The sequence below is a fragment of the Cnephaeus nilssonii genome (assembly GCF_951640355.1).
Source record: "Cnephaeus nilssonii genome assembly, chromosome: 2".
Lineage (NCBI taxonomy): Eukaryota > Metazoa > Chordata > Mammalia > Chiroptera > Vespertilionidae > Cnephaeus > Cnephaeus nilssonii.
Window position 1 is genome coordinate 5081469 of NC_137073.1, and position 13685 is coordinate 5095153.

Sequence of the window (13685 nt, forward strand, 5' to 3'; positions counted from 1 at the left end):
ATATGCTCTGCTGTCTCAAAGGATCGCAGAGTTAAAAGAAGCCAGACTCCAAAGCCTCCATGCTATATGATCCCACGTTATGACATTCTCCATGGAAAGGGCAAAGCTAGAAGCAGAGCAGGAGCTGGGTGAGGGGAAGGGTAGGCCAAGGTGCGGCCTTTGACCACGGTGGTCCTTAAAGGTGGGTATGCGGCTGTCAAAACCCACAGACCTGTGCCCTGAAACCCGGGCTCTTACTGAATGTAAATGATTGAGGGTCCGGTAAACCAGTGTGGGAGAGGCCGAGCGGGAGGCGCTCCCATTTTACAGAGCAGGAGAGTGAGGCCTGCTCCGTCAGTCCTCTCCCACGCCCCCGTCACCTTTTCTGCTTTTGGCGACGGCCTTCTTCATGGCCCCGGGGGGCAGGCCGTCAGGAGGGCCGCCCGGAGCTGGAGCCGGAGCCGGAGCCCAAGTCGGTCCAACTCCCAACTGTCTGGAACCCTGGAGGCGCGAGGGGCCGAGTGCGCATGTGCCCCACCACTCACCGCGGGGCGGGGCGGGGCGGAGACCGAGGGCCTGCGCCCAGGGTTGCCCCCGGGGCCCGGACCCTGACAGCGCCCAGCGGGGCAGCGGGGCAGCGGGGCGTCACCAGAGGCCTCAGCGGCCCCGGGAACCGGAGTGAAAAGCTCTGGCGGAGAAACAAGACTTCGGCAGGGACGGTGCAGCGCGGCTCGCGGTGGGTTCGCATCCGTTCTCCAAAAGCCAGGCCAACGGGGCGAGTGGCAGAAGCAGGGGCGGGTCTCGGGGTGGGCTGTTCCCGAGGAGGATCTCAGCGAGCAGACCCCCCTGCTGCCCGCTGCGGACAGGGGCGTTTAAATACGGCGCCATCAACAATTCCAGCTGCGCTTTCCCCACGGCTATTTCGAATGAGCAAAAGCCAAGGGTGGTCTGTGAAAACGAGGCGCAGTTTGGAGAGGAATTAATTCTTCCCATTTTGCCGAAAACCCTTTCCTCCCACAGAGGTCCACGCAGTCGGAAGCCTGCTCGGCAGTTTGCGCTGATGCTGAGGACACAAGGGCTCATTTAAACACTGGTGGAATGGACAGTTTTAGGAAAATACAAATTCTCAAAAATACGTTCTAGAGAAATAGAAAACAACAGAACGAGGTCCTGTTGCCCTCCCCACTTGATGAGGTTGAGGCTGAGCACCCTGCCCTCCTGCCTTCCACCAAGGGCAACGGGGCCCCCACGGCGGCGGGCGGGGCGGAGCGGGGCACAGTGCCTGCGGGTCAGTCCCGTGGCCAAGGCTGGTACAAAGGGCAGCGAACAGAGCCGTCCTGTCCCCGCTGCCCCCAACGCCCGGGTTCTCCTGCGGGTGGCTTCTCGTACCGGGGAACAGCCCGCTTCCTCCTCCAGACCACCTGGTGAAGATTCTTCCAAAAAGCACACCCTTCCCCTCCATTTTCCTGTGCGCCGGGGAAGGGTGAGCGTCTGTGGGAACGAGGCCCGGCATCATCCCAGGTTCTGCGCAGAGCACCTCCGGGCGGGCTCCCCGCTTCCCCTCCCACCCAGGCTGAAAACGCTTCTGAGGCGACGCCAGCATCACACTGATGGTTGGAACTGCAGGGTACAAACTGTCATGGACGCTGTACTGTGCCACCCAGGTCCCCCTTCAGGCCTGAAGGACGCCCCTGCCCCCACCTCACTCCTGCTGCTAGCCGAAGAGAGCTTCTTGCCCAAGGTCACACCTTCCAAGCCAGCAACCAGTGACTGGTCCACGCAGGGTAAAAACTTGCTCCCTCAGCCAAACTCAAACAACTCTGGAGGCCACCCCAGCTTCAGAGCTCCCTCTGGGGCTCACTGAGGACCACCTGTGCCCGCACTGAACCTGACTTCTGCCTGGTCCTACTTCCTTCCCTCCCCCGACAGGTCTGGGTGCCAATAAACACCCTGCAAGTCAGAGTGTTTCCCAGAGAACCCACCTGCACCAGCAGCTGGGGCGGTCTGAACGCGTAGATGCTACAGTGGGGTTAGGGAGCTGGATGACTCCAGGTAACAATGAGGACCCCACCCACAGCAGACAGGGAGCACTTAGATGATTCAATTTTTCTCCATTAGTAAAATGGAATGATTTGGCACCCACACAACCCATGTGGGTGTCCCTTGCCCTATTTTGACAGTAAATAGACAAATACAGCAGCCACAGCCTGAGAAGTGCCTGGCAACCAGGGGCTTAAACTCCGCAGGGATGGTAGCCTAGGTCCCCCACCACATCCGCCACCTCGGTCATCAGAAGTGCAGGCAGAGGGTTCAAGAAATCAAGGATGACAGGAGAGGAGGGAAATAACATCCATGTCAGTTCTGCCTCAAGGTGAGCTGCAGCAGCAGTGGGAGCTCTAGTGTGTCCCACTCCTCTTTCTCTTAAAAGTTTCCTGCGGAAAGGACGCCCACCGGGGTCCTGAAGGTGCTGCTCTCCAAATTGAAAAGCACAGCAGCAGCACCTGGGTCATTGTTGCAAATGCTAGTGTGCTGCCTAGTCCCCCTCCAGGCTTCAGGCACGATTCCCCAGCCACTGGGATGGTAGTAGGTGGGTTGACAGATCTCAGCTGCCAGCCTCTCAAGGAATTGTCCTTGGCTGGGAGCCACCTTACCCAAGGTAGTGACTGGTCCATGCAGACTTACAAAGGCTTGGCCTCTCAACTCAGGTAACAACCCTAAAGAGCCATCCAGCTTCAGAGCTCCCTGGGGGCTGTCAGAGCCCAGCAGCTGCTTCCTCTGCTCAGTCCTGCTTGCTCCCTTCCCCCACAGTTGATCCTGACAACACTCCCTAAGTCCCTGCACACTAATCGACAATGTCCTGCTTCAGAGTCAGCTCTACCAAGTTAAAAGGAACAAGCTGCTAACTTCTGGATGTGGCTTTGTTGTATCTAATCCCAGAAACCCTGGATGAGGGTGGCACATCCAGCTTGCTCTTGGCCCACACGGTCCATGTAAACCCCAGGGAGGCAATGGGTTCCTTATCCTGTCAGGCCAGAGATTCCTCACAGAGAAGCGTGATTGCACAGCGTTCCCAGAGGTCCCATCTGGATCCAGGTCTGCCTACCATCCATCAAGATAAAGCACACTGTGTTCACAGCCCTTTAACAGTGAGAATGGCTGTTTATGACTGCAGGCTGCCAGCATAGCTCCCTGCTGGGGCCTTCTATGTTCTTCTGGGTCCCCGAGGACTTTCTGCCTTTAAGGAGCCTCGTGGCTCATCCTGTCGGAAAAGTGCCAGCTGCTTTGCTTAGAGGTTCTATCACTAAAGCAGAGTGCCTGACTCTTTTAGGGGGAAAGAGACCCAGAGAGGCGACATGACTTTCCCAAGTTCAAGTCAGCAGCAGGGTGGGCCTAGAGCAGTGGTCGGCAAACTGCGGCTCGTGAGCCACATGCGGCTCTTTGGCCCCTTGAGTTTTTAGCAAAGGCCAGCTTAGGAGGACCCTAATTAAGTTAATAACAATGTACCTACCTATATAGTGTAAGTTTAAAAAATTTGGCTCTCAAAAGAAATTGCAATCGTTGTACTGTTGATATTTGGCTCTGTTGACTAATGAGTTTGCCGACCACTGGCCTAGAATATAGTTCTGTATTCGTTTTCCTGTCATACCACCTCTCCCGAACCCCTACGGTTTCCCTCAACTAAGATCTAGACTAAGACATGGAGAAGGGATCTCATCTATGGGACATGAGATCTGTCCCATAGATCTCAGAGACTTAGGGATGTAAAACACCAGATAGTGGGAGGCAAGAAAGAGATGTGGGACTGAAAATAGGATTAATGGGAAAACTGTAAGCATAGTATTTGGTCCCTGTCCGCCCCCCTACTCCACTGTCATTGTCTGTAGTGATGCGCAGCCATTTATCTGGTAAAAAATGTTTTAAATTTTTGCTTGGCTTTCGTGGCTCAGTGGTTAAGCATCAACCTGTGAACCAGGAGGTCACGGTCCAATTTCCAGTCAGGGTACATGCTCAGGTTGCAGGCTTGATCCCCAGTAGGGGACATGCAGGAGCAGCTGATCAATGATTATCTCTCATCATTGTTTCTCTCTCCCTCCCCCTTCCTCTCTAAAATCAATAAAAATATATTTAAAAATAAATTTAAAAGTGTTTAAAAATTTTAAACTCTGTACTGGTTGTTTTTTTATGCTTTAATCTTAAATCCACAAACTTTTTTGGAGGGGCAGAGGCAGGTGGGCCTGGGAAGTGTTGTTGGGTAGGAAGAATTTATACTTGTATTTTTTATTTTAAAAAATATATATTTTATTGATTTTTTTACAGAGAGGAAGGGAGAGGGATAGAGAGCTAGAAACATTGATGAGAGAGAAACATCGACCAGCTGCCTCCTGCACACCCCCTACTGGGGATGTGCCCGCAACCAATGTACATGCCCTTGACCGGAATCGAACCTGGGACCCTTCAGTCCGCAGACCGACGCTCTATCCACTGAGCCAAACCGGTTTTGGCGATATACTTGTATTTTTTAAATGTAAGAATCATTCCACTCAGGGGGGGTGGGGGGGAGGATGAGGACAAATATGTGAGACCTTAATCAATAAAGTAATTTAAAAAAAAGAAAGAATCATTCCACTCAGTTGGGGTTGGAATAGACAAACTGTTCCAAAATTTCACCTAGGGATTCTCATTAACTTTCCAGTGGTGAATATCAGTGGACATTGAGAACTCAGAACTGTATAGTTGGAGTTTCTTCTATTACTGGGCAATAGAAACACCAGACAATAAGCCAAAAATGATTCCATCAAAGTTCTCCAGTAATTAAAATAAAAAAAGTGAAGACCTCTTGCAATAATGTGACATGCATATCTGAATTCCTGTAATATAGAAGTTAGCTTGTGCTAGTGGCAAAATGGCACACTTAAAAAAAAAATCTTTCCCCTTAAGAAACCAATGTTTGAACAAGAATGTCTATTTTTAAATTATTTTTAATGTTCTTTATTGATTTTAGAGAGGTAAGAGAGGAAGAGAAACATTGATGAGAGAACATATGGGAACATCAATGGGCTTCCTCCTGCACGCCCCCTACTGGGTACCTGGCCCACAACCGGGGCATGTGCCCTGACGGGGAATCCCACTGGTGTCCTCCTGGTGCATGGCACCATGCTCAACCAACCGAGACCACGGGCCAGGGCTGAACAGGAATGTCTGTAGGCTAGCAATCAAACGGCTGCTCCCCAATCTGTGAGGTGACGCTGGTAACTCTGTGCACTTCCGTAAGGCTGTTGGATTTGGTGGAATCTGAAATGTGCTGTTTTGTGGACATGTAGGCATAGAGACAGATGTCACTCTTCTAGGACTTTCTAGAGATCAGCTAGGTGGCATTTAGGCAGAAAGTGTCTCATTTGGGTGCTGCATGGGAAGAAAGAGCTGGATCCAAAGTCAGGTTAATGGTGATTTGGTCCATGAGCCATGAAAGAAAAGGAAATCTCCACTAGATTGCAAAAACGATAGAATGATAGACAACAACTGCTAACAAATGTGTCCTTTTTTTTTTTTTTTTTCTGGTTATCCATCCAACCTAAGTGAAAAAATCAATCGGGAGCCGGTTGAAATCATACTGCGCCCACCAGTGGGGGGAAGGGAGGATCTACCACTAAGCTTCTTGGTAGGCCCCAAGTAGTACACCAAACACCCGGTTACTCCAAAAATTTAGGAGTCATTCCTGAGTCCTCTCTCAACCTCATTACCATTCATTTTAACTTTAAAAGTTAAACACTTTTAAAATGTTACTCATTCCCTCTGCCTACGAAACATCCAAATTGTCCATTTTTCTCCATCTTCACTACTCTCAGCCCAGCCAAAGCAACCTCTCTCTCCTGGACTGCTTGGTCTGTTAACGGATGTATCTGCTTCCATTCTTGCCCCTCCCTCCGACAGTCTACACTACCTACAGATTAAGTAAGATCTCACTCTCGCTGAAACCCCTCCGGTTGCACCTTGAATACAATCCAAACTTCAGCATGGCCCCCAGCCCCAGCCCTGTGCGCCGAGGACAGGCCGCCGCCTTCCCGCTCCCCGCGCCCCGGGGCGCCCTAGCTCCGCGGCCGGCCGGCCGGAGCGGTCCTGCCCAGAACTCGGTAGGTCAGGGCTTCAGGCCTCGCGGTCTCAGTGTAACCCTCCGTGTCCCCTCATCTCACCGACCCCAACTCAGGTCACAGATCAACACCTGAGATGCTCGCTCAAGACAAGGTTTTAGCGCGCGGCTGTCTCTTTCTCAGCAGGAGGTCAGCTTCGAAAGAGCGGCGACCTGGTCTCCCAGGCGCACCCGGCCCTGGCGCACGGTAGGTGCGGGTGGTTCTGTTCGACCCGGGGCAGCCCGAGCTGGCGGCACGGAGCGGGCGGACACAAGGTGACCTGGGCTGTGGGCCTCCAGCGGGCCGCCCGGCGCCCTCGCCCCGCGTCTCAGGCTGGCGGCTGCAGGGCAGCTTGTGCCCAGAGGTCGCTGACGACGAGAGCATTATTATTATTATTATTATTATTATTATTATTATTATTATTATTATTATTATTGTTACTGGCGAGAGGGCGTGGCCTGCCCGAGGAGGCCGGAGCCGCGCAGGGGCCCGCGCCGGGCGGCCCGGGCGGAGGTCGGGGCAGAGCGCTGCGGCCCGGGCGCCGGAGGCCAGAGGACGCGGCGGGAGCCGCATCGCGGCTTCGCTTCCGGGTGAGGGGCAGGCGCGCTGAGCACTTCCGGGGCGGGCGGCGGATCCGGCTGTGCGGGCCGCGCCGCGGCTGCTGGTCCCGGGCGCGCGGTGGGCGCGAGCGGCGCGGGGTCTCCGGGCCCCGGCGGCGGCCCATGGGGCGCGAGGCGTGAGGCCGCGGCCTGCCCGGGGCTCGGGGGGTGGGGGGAGCGGGGCGGGGAGATGGATAAACTGACCATCATCTCAGGATGTCTCTTTCTCGCCGCCGATATCTTCGCCATCGCCAGCATCGCCAACCCCGACTGGATCAACACCGGGGAGTCCGCGGGTGAGCGGCGGGCGCGCGGGGGCGGGGGTGGGGGTGAGGCCGGCGGCCGGCGGGGGAAGTGGCCGGGGGCGGAGACCTGGGCTGGGCTGGCGGGTCCCGGACCGGGAAGCAGGTTAAGGGGAGACAGTCCCCCGACGTGAGGGGCCGCGGGGGAACAAGCTTCATTCTGGTTTAAAAAAAAAAAAGAAAAAGTCCAGGTTGGAAACGGGAAGAAACTGAGGCACCGGTGAAGGAATCCTAACGCTTGCGGGGAGGCTGGGACCGGAGCGAGGCTGCCTGTGGGCGAGGAGGGACCCCAGGAGCCTGGGCCCACCTGGACCCCGAGGAAGCTGGGCGGGGAGAGGTGGCGGAAGGGGCCGGTCACTGGCCGGGGGTGGGGAGCGGGCGCCGGGGAGGACCCCTCGGCGCTCCCCGCCCAGCCCCTGCCCACTTGGCAGCGTTGGAGATGTGTGTGGCTTCCGATTTTCCCTTTGAGGTCTCTGTGGTTATAATTTGGCTTTATTTTAGGCCCGGGAGCTATAAGCCTACTAATAATAAACTTCATTTTATGGAGCATCTTTCATCCCAGCGCGTCGCAAAAACGCTTTAGAGATCTTAATAGTATTACCAAGTTAAATAATACATCCGAGTTGCCGGCAGCTCAGCGCAGCAGCAGTGCCGGCTGGAACCCGGGGAGCCGGGGTGCCGGCAGCACAGAGGTGGCACCTTCGGAAGGAAGGATGTCGCAGGTGAATGCCCGCGCTGGTTTCTGACTGCTTGCTCATTGCAGGCGAAGGGAATATTGGGGGTTAGGAATGTCAAGTTCCTCCCGTGAGTAATTTGTCATAAAAAATGTATCACTATGCTGTCAACCTACTCTTAAGTATTACTTACGGTTCTGTATTTATCCTGCAATATTTTTAGTTCTTAAAAAAGGCTGTAGCTGGGACATTTGTTGCTTTCTCCTCCCACCCTTCTCTCCCTCTTCTAGACCTAGTAACATAAAATCATGCTGTCAGACTTACTGGTTATTAAAATAACACTCTGCTCCCCTTCTTGCCTATACAGTTTTAGCACAGCTCTTAATTGTAAAGTATACTATATGTTATGTGAGGTGATAGAAGTGTTAGCTAATGATAGGTGGCGATCCTATTGCCGTAGGGAAATATGAAATCAACACATTGTACACCTTAAACATACCCATTGTTATATGTCAATTTGTAAAAAATTGTAAAGCATATAAAATATCACAGTGGTTTAAAATTTGGTGAAACTATGAGTTTTATTTCTGAAAATGTTAGCAACATCAGCATTACTAGTTTGCACAGTTATATGTGTGACATCAGTTTATCACCTGTTCTTGTTTTTGTCCTAATTGTATATGCAGGACTCCCTTTTATGAGACTTTCTTTGGGGCTTTATGTTTTTAAGGGCAAAGAAGTTTCACTGTTTTAGCAAAAAAGATCCTCCTTGCAAAGAAGTTCCAGGTGGAATTCCAATCTATACTAATAAAAGGGTAATATGCTAATTAGACCAGGAGACCTTCAGGATGTTCTTCTGGACAAAGCCATGGTGGTGGGGCCAAGGCAGAGGTGGTTAGGGGTGATCAAGTTGGCAGGGGAGGGCAGTTGGGGGCGAGCAGGCCGACGGGGAGGGTGAGCAGGTCGGCAGGGGGGGCAGTTGGGGGCGAGCAGGCAGTGGGGGGGGGGCAGTTGGGGGCGTGCTGGCCGGCAAGGGGGGCAAGTGGGAGTGAGAAGGCTGGTGGGGGGGCAGGTGGGGGCAATCAGGCAGCGGGGGAGGCAGTTGGGGGTGAGCAGGCAGCAGGAGGGGCAGGTGAGGGCGAGAAGCCTGGCGGGCAGGCAGTTGGGGGTGAGTAGGCCAGTAGTGGGGGGTAGTTGGGGGCGATCAGGCCAGCAGGGGGGCAGTTGGGGGCGAGCTGGCTGGCAAGGGGGGCAGGTGGGGGCAAGAAGGCCGGCAGGGGGGCAGGTGGGGGACAGCAGGCCGGCAGGGGGGGTGCAGTTTGGGGCGAGCAGTGCAACAGGGGTGGGCAGTTAGGGGTGATCAGGCCAGAAGCAGGGGGACAGTTGGGGTTGATCAGGTCGGCATGCAGAGTGGTTAGGGGCAAGCAGGCAGGCAGGCAGGCAGGCAGGTGAGCGGTTAGGAGCCAGCGGTCCCAGATTGTGAGAGAGATGTCCGACTGCCAGTTTAGGCCTGATCCAGGGATCGGGCCTAAACTAGCAGTGGGACATCCCCCAAGGGGTCCCAGATTGGAGAGGGTGCAGGCTGAGCTGAGGGACACACACTTCCCTCCTCCTTGCACAAATTTTGTGCACTGGGCCACTAGTAGACTAAATAATCCATGAGAAAGCTATATAGTTGAGAGGGAACTGTTATCTGTACAGGAGAAGAAAGATAAGTTTCCTGAGAAGATGGAAAAGGGCAGCATTCAAAGCACTGGGAAAGGGTATATAGCTCCTCTGTTATATTCAAGAAAAAGCAAGGATAGGATGAGTACAGTTCCTTTGATTAGTAGGCTAAGCCTTCTGCTGTGAGTTGCTATGAAGATGGGAGGAATGGAAGTCCAAGGTTTGAAGTAACCTGAAAATGTTTGAAATAAGTGAATAGTTGCAAAGGGAGCACACCATCCAGTGACATGGTAGGATTGCCTAGCAGTGTGGAAGCCTCAGAGAAGTCGGTGGTCATACAGTGTGATAACACATCTGCCTGTTGACCTTCTCCAGAGTGCTCAGCTACTTGGTATCAGTGTGTGGTGAAAGCCAATAGAAGGCTTCATTGAGGGTTGGGGTTTGCCAGCTACCTGGAACAAAATGGCAGTGGAGCAAAGGTATTTAGGGTATTGGTCAGAATCTGCCTATATTAATAAAAGAGTAATATGCTAATTAGACCGGGAGACCTTCCGGACAAAGCCATGGTGGCGGGGCCGAGGCAGAGGCGGTTAGGGGCAATCAGGCCAGCAGGGGAGAGCAGTTAGGGGGATCAGGCCAGCAGGAGGGGGCAGTTGGGGGTGATCAGGCCGGCAGGGGAGGGCAGTTGGGGGTGATCAGGCTGGCAGGGGAGGGCAGTTGGGGGCGATCAGGCTGGCAGGGGAGAGCAGTTGGGGGCGATCAGGCAGGCAGGCAGGTGAGCGGTTAGGAGCCAGCGGTCCCAGATTGCGAGAGGGTGCAGCCTGGCTGAGGGAGCCTCCCATCCCGTGCACGAATTTCGTGCACCAGGCCACTAGTCCTATCTAATAAAATAGTAATATGTAAATTGACCATACCTCTGCTATGCCTGCAAGCCATGCCCACCAGCCAATCAGAAGCGAGTATGCAAATTAACCCAACCAAAATGACTGCGGTCACGGAGCGAATAGGAGGCTTGGGTTTCCCCAGCAATGGAGGAAGCCAAGCTTTCCGCACACACTGGCTGGCCCTGGACTCCACTCAAGGCTACAAAGTTTCAATTATAGAAGGTAAATAAATCCCAGATACCAGGGCCTCTGCTTGGGTCGCCGGGGGGCATGGCCGGCCTGCAAACCACCACAGGCCCCTCGCCCATGCCACCCTGATCCAGGACACCCTTCAGGTCAAACCAGCTGACCCCCTCCCGTGCACCAGGCCTCTATCCTATCTAATAAAAGAGTAATATGCAAATTGACCATCACTCCAGCATACAAGAGGGCTGCCCCCATGTGGACACAAGATGGCCAGCAGGGGAGGGCAGTTGGGGGGGACCTAGGCCTACAAGGGAGGGCAGTTGTGGGCGATCAGGCCAGCAGGGGAGGGCAGTTGGGAGGGACCAGGCCTGCAAGGGAGTGCAGTTGGGGGCGATCAAGCCTGCAGATGAGGGCAGTAAGGGGGACCCAGGCCTGCAGGGGAGAGCAGTTGGGGGGAACCAGGCCTACAGGGGAGGGCAGTTAGGGGTGACTAGGCCTGCAGGGGAGGGCAGTTAGGGGTGACCAGGCCTGCAGGGGAGGGCAGTTGGGGGAAAACAGGCTGGCGGGGAGCAGTTAGGTATCAATCAGGCTGGCAGGGGAGTGGTTAGGGTGTGATCAGGCTGGCAGGCAGAAGTGGTTAGGGGCAATCAGGAAGGCAGGCAGGTGAGCAGTTGGGAGCCAGCAGTCCTGGATTGTGAGAGGGATCCCAGATTGGAGAGGGTGCAGGCTGGGCTGAGGGACACACCCCCATGCATGAATTTCGTGCACCGGACCTCTAGGCCTATCTAATAAAAGAGTAATATGCAAATTAACCATCAATCTGCTATGCCCACCAGCCACGCCCACCAGCCAATCAGGAGCAAATATGCAAATAAACCCAACCAAGATGGCTACAGCCACAGAGAGCAGGAGGGAGGCTTGGGTTTCCCAGTCAATGGAGGAAGCCAAGCTTTACGCACACCCTGGCCTGCCCAGGCCTCTACTTAAGGCTACAAAGTTTCAATTATAGAAGATCCATAAAATCCAACAGAAATGGCTGCTGCCACAGAGCAAGCAGAAGGCTTGGCTCCGCTCAAGGCTACAAAGTTTCAATTGTAGAAGATAAGTAAACCCCAGATACCAGGGCCTCCGCTTGGGTCGCCAGGGAGTGTGGCCGGCCTGCAAACCACCACAGGCCCCTCACCCAGGCCGCCCCATGCCCCAAAGGGAACCCCCACCCTTATCCGGGACATCCTTCAGGGCAAACCAGCCGGCCCCACCCGTGCACCAGGCCTCTATTCTATCTAATAAAAGAGTAATATGCAGATTGACCATCACTCCAATACACAAGACGGCTGCCCCATGTGGTCAAAGGTCCTGCCCCCATGTGGACACAAGATGGCCAGCAGGGGAGGGCAGTTGGGAGGGACCAGGCTGGCAGAGGAGGGAAGTTGGGGGTGACCGGGCATGCAGGGAAGGGCAGTTGTGGGGGACCCAGGCCTGCAGTGGAGAGAAGTTGGGGAGGACCAGGCCTGCAGGGGAGGGTAGTTAGGGGTGACCAGGCCTGCAGGGGACGGCAGTTAGGGGCAAACAGGCTGGCAGGGGAGCAGTTAGGCATCCATCAGGCTGGCAGGAGAGTGGTTAGGGCGTTATCAGGCTGGCAGGCATAAGCGGTTAGGGGCAATCAGGAAGGCAGGCAGGCGAGCAGTTGGGAGCTAGCAGTCCTGGATTGAGAGAGGGATGTCCGACTGTCCGTTTAGGCCCGATCCCACTGGGACCCGATCCCACTGGGTTGTCTGACTACCTGTTTAGGCCCAATCCCACTCTCCAATCTGGGACCCCTCGAGGGATCTCCACTGGGATCGGGCCTAAAGGGGCAGTCGGACATCCCTCGAGGGGTCCCAGATTGGAGAGTGTGCAGGCTGGGCTGAGGGACACACACCCCCCCGCCCCCGTGCACGGATTTTGTGCACCGGGCCTCTAGTATATATATAAAACCCTAAAATGCAAATAGACTAAACGGTGGAACAACCGAACAGCCGATTGCTAGGAGGTGCATGAGGAACATGGGGGGCGTCAGCAGTAGGTGACAGAGCGCGGAACATGGCGGGCATTGGCTGCGGCGGGATGGTGGATCAGGTGAGTGGGGGCGCCAGACCAAGGTGGGGAGCTGGTTGCTGTCATCGGCGCAAGCCTCTGGTGGTTACTGAAAATTCTATGCTCCCACACGTCGCGATCCCACTGGGCGCAACTGCTGCCGGCACCAGCCCTGATCACTCAGCGCCAGCAGCGGGTGTGAGTGGTGGCTGCTGGCCAGCCCCAATGGCCCCTGAGGGCTTCTTCACCTCCCCCTCCTCCTAAGGGGCGATTGGGGCAGCAGCTGCTGCTCGCACCTGCTGACAGCACTGGCCCCACTCGCACCCACTGCTGGCACCGGCTCCAGTCGCTCTGTGCCATCAGCATGTGCAAGTGGGGTCGGCACCGTCAGTGCATGAAAGCAGCGGTGGCAGGAGAGCGGGGCTGCCAGCAGAATGGGGACCAGGGGCCTCGGGGGGAGGAGCCGGGCGGGGACGCGGCCCACAGTTCTTTTCAAGGTGCACAAATTTGTGCACTGGGCCCCTAGTATCATTATAATGATGGCTCATGGACTCTCGCTGGGTAAAGCGTAAAAGTGAATAAAGGAAAGAGCAATGGATTGGTCAATGAATAGCAAACAGTATATGGAAGAGTGGACCCAAGGGAATCAAAGACCTGACTGGGGGTGGTCAATACAGCGAAGTGAAAGGGCAAGGGATTGTGGACACATGGTCCGGAGTGTGACAGAATGTGTTGCCAAAGTAGGGTAAAAGGTGATTTTTTTTTTTTTTTCCTGACAGTTTTGCTTGCCATCGCAGAATACCATGTTCTGTAGCTAGAAAGAGGAATGAATAATAGGAGATAGGGACACTAGGAAAATTTTCAAAATCATGACCAACCCATATTTCTTAACTAAGTCAGACAATAAGCTCCCAGAACTTAAAATAAATGGGATATGTGCCTTTGTTCACTCCTTTGTTCTTGCACTGTGTTAAGATGTACCTGAACTTTACCTGGTGTTTGAGTTTGTGTGCTCCTTTGACCCGAGCAGGCAGAGCTAGGCTTGAGTTAAAAAAATAAAAATCAGTTCAGAGTTACACCTTCCCAAATCAATGAAACATTTACAGGAAGTTCAAATAAGACCTGAGAAGTGACAGGACCAACTTTATTCTAAGATCTGCACAAAAGTGACAACCTTGCAGCAAAAAGCTGT

At 54.4% G+C, this 13685-nt stretch overlaps 2 protein-coding genes across 5 annotated transcripts in view; one reads left to right on the forward strand and one right to left on the reverse strand.

Moving 5' to 3' along the window:
- PDZD9 (PDZ domain containing 9) overlaps positions 1-6930 on the reverse strand; it is a gene marked incomplete at its 5' end in the record, with an annotated part of 39447 nt that extends 32517 nt beyond the window's left edge. The window contains one exon of one of the 3 annotated variants that reach the window (XM_079759827.1): positions 6549-6930. In XM_079759827.1, the coding sequence (XP_079615953.1) occupies positions 6549-6916 (368 nt within the window). Of the gene's footprint in view, positions 1-359; positions 740-6548 lie in introns of those variants that run through there. The other 2 variants (XM_079759825.1, XM_079759826.1) reach the window with 2 other exon arrangements.
- Positions 6872-13685, forward strand: part of MOSMO (modulator of smoothened) — a 67251-nt gene continuing 60437 nt past the window's right edge. For both annotated transcript variants that reach the window (XM_079759933.1, XM_079759934.1), the window contains exon 1: positions 6872-7002. In XM_079759933.1, coding sequence (XP_079616059.1) covers positions 6897-7002 — 106 coding nt within the window. In that variant the 5' untranslated portion in view covers positions 6872-6896. The remainder of the gene's footprint in view (positions 7003-13685) is intronic.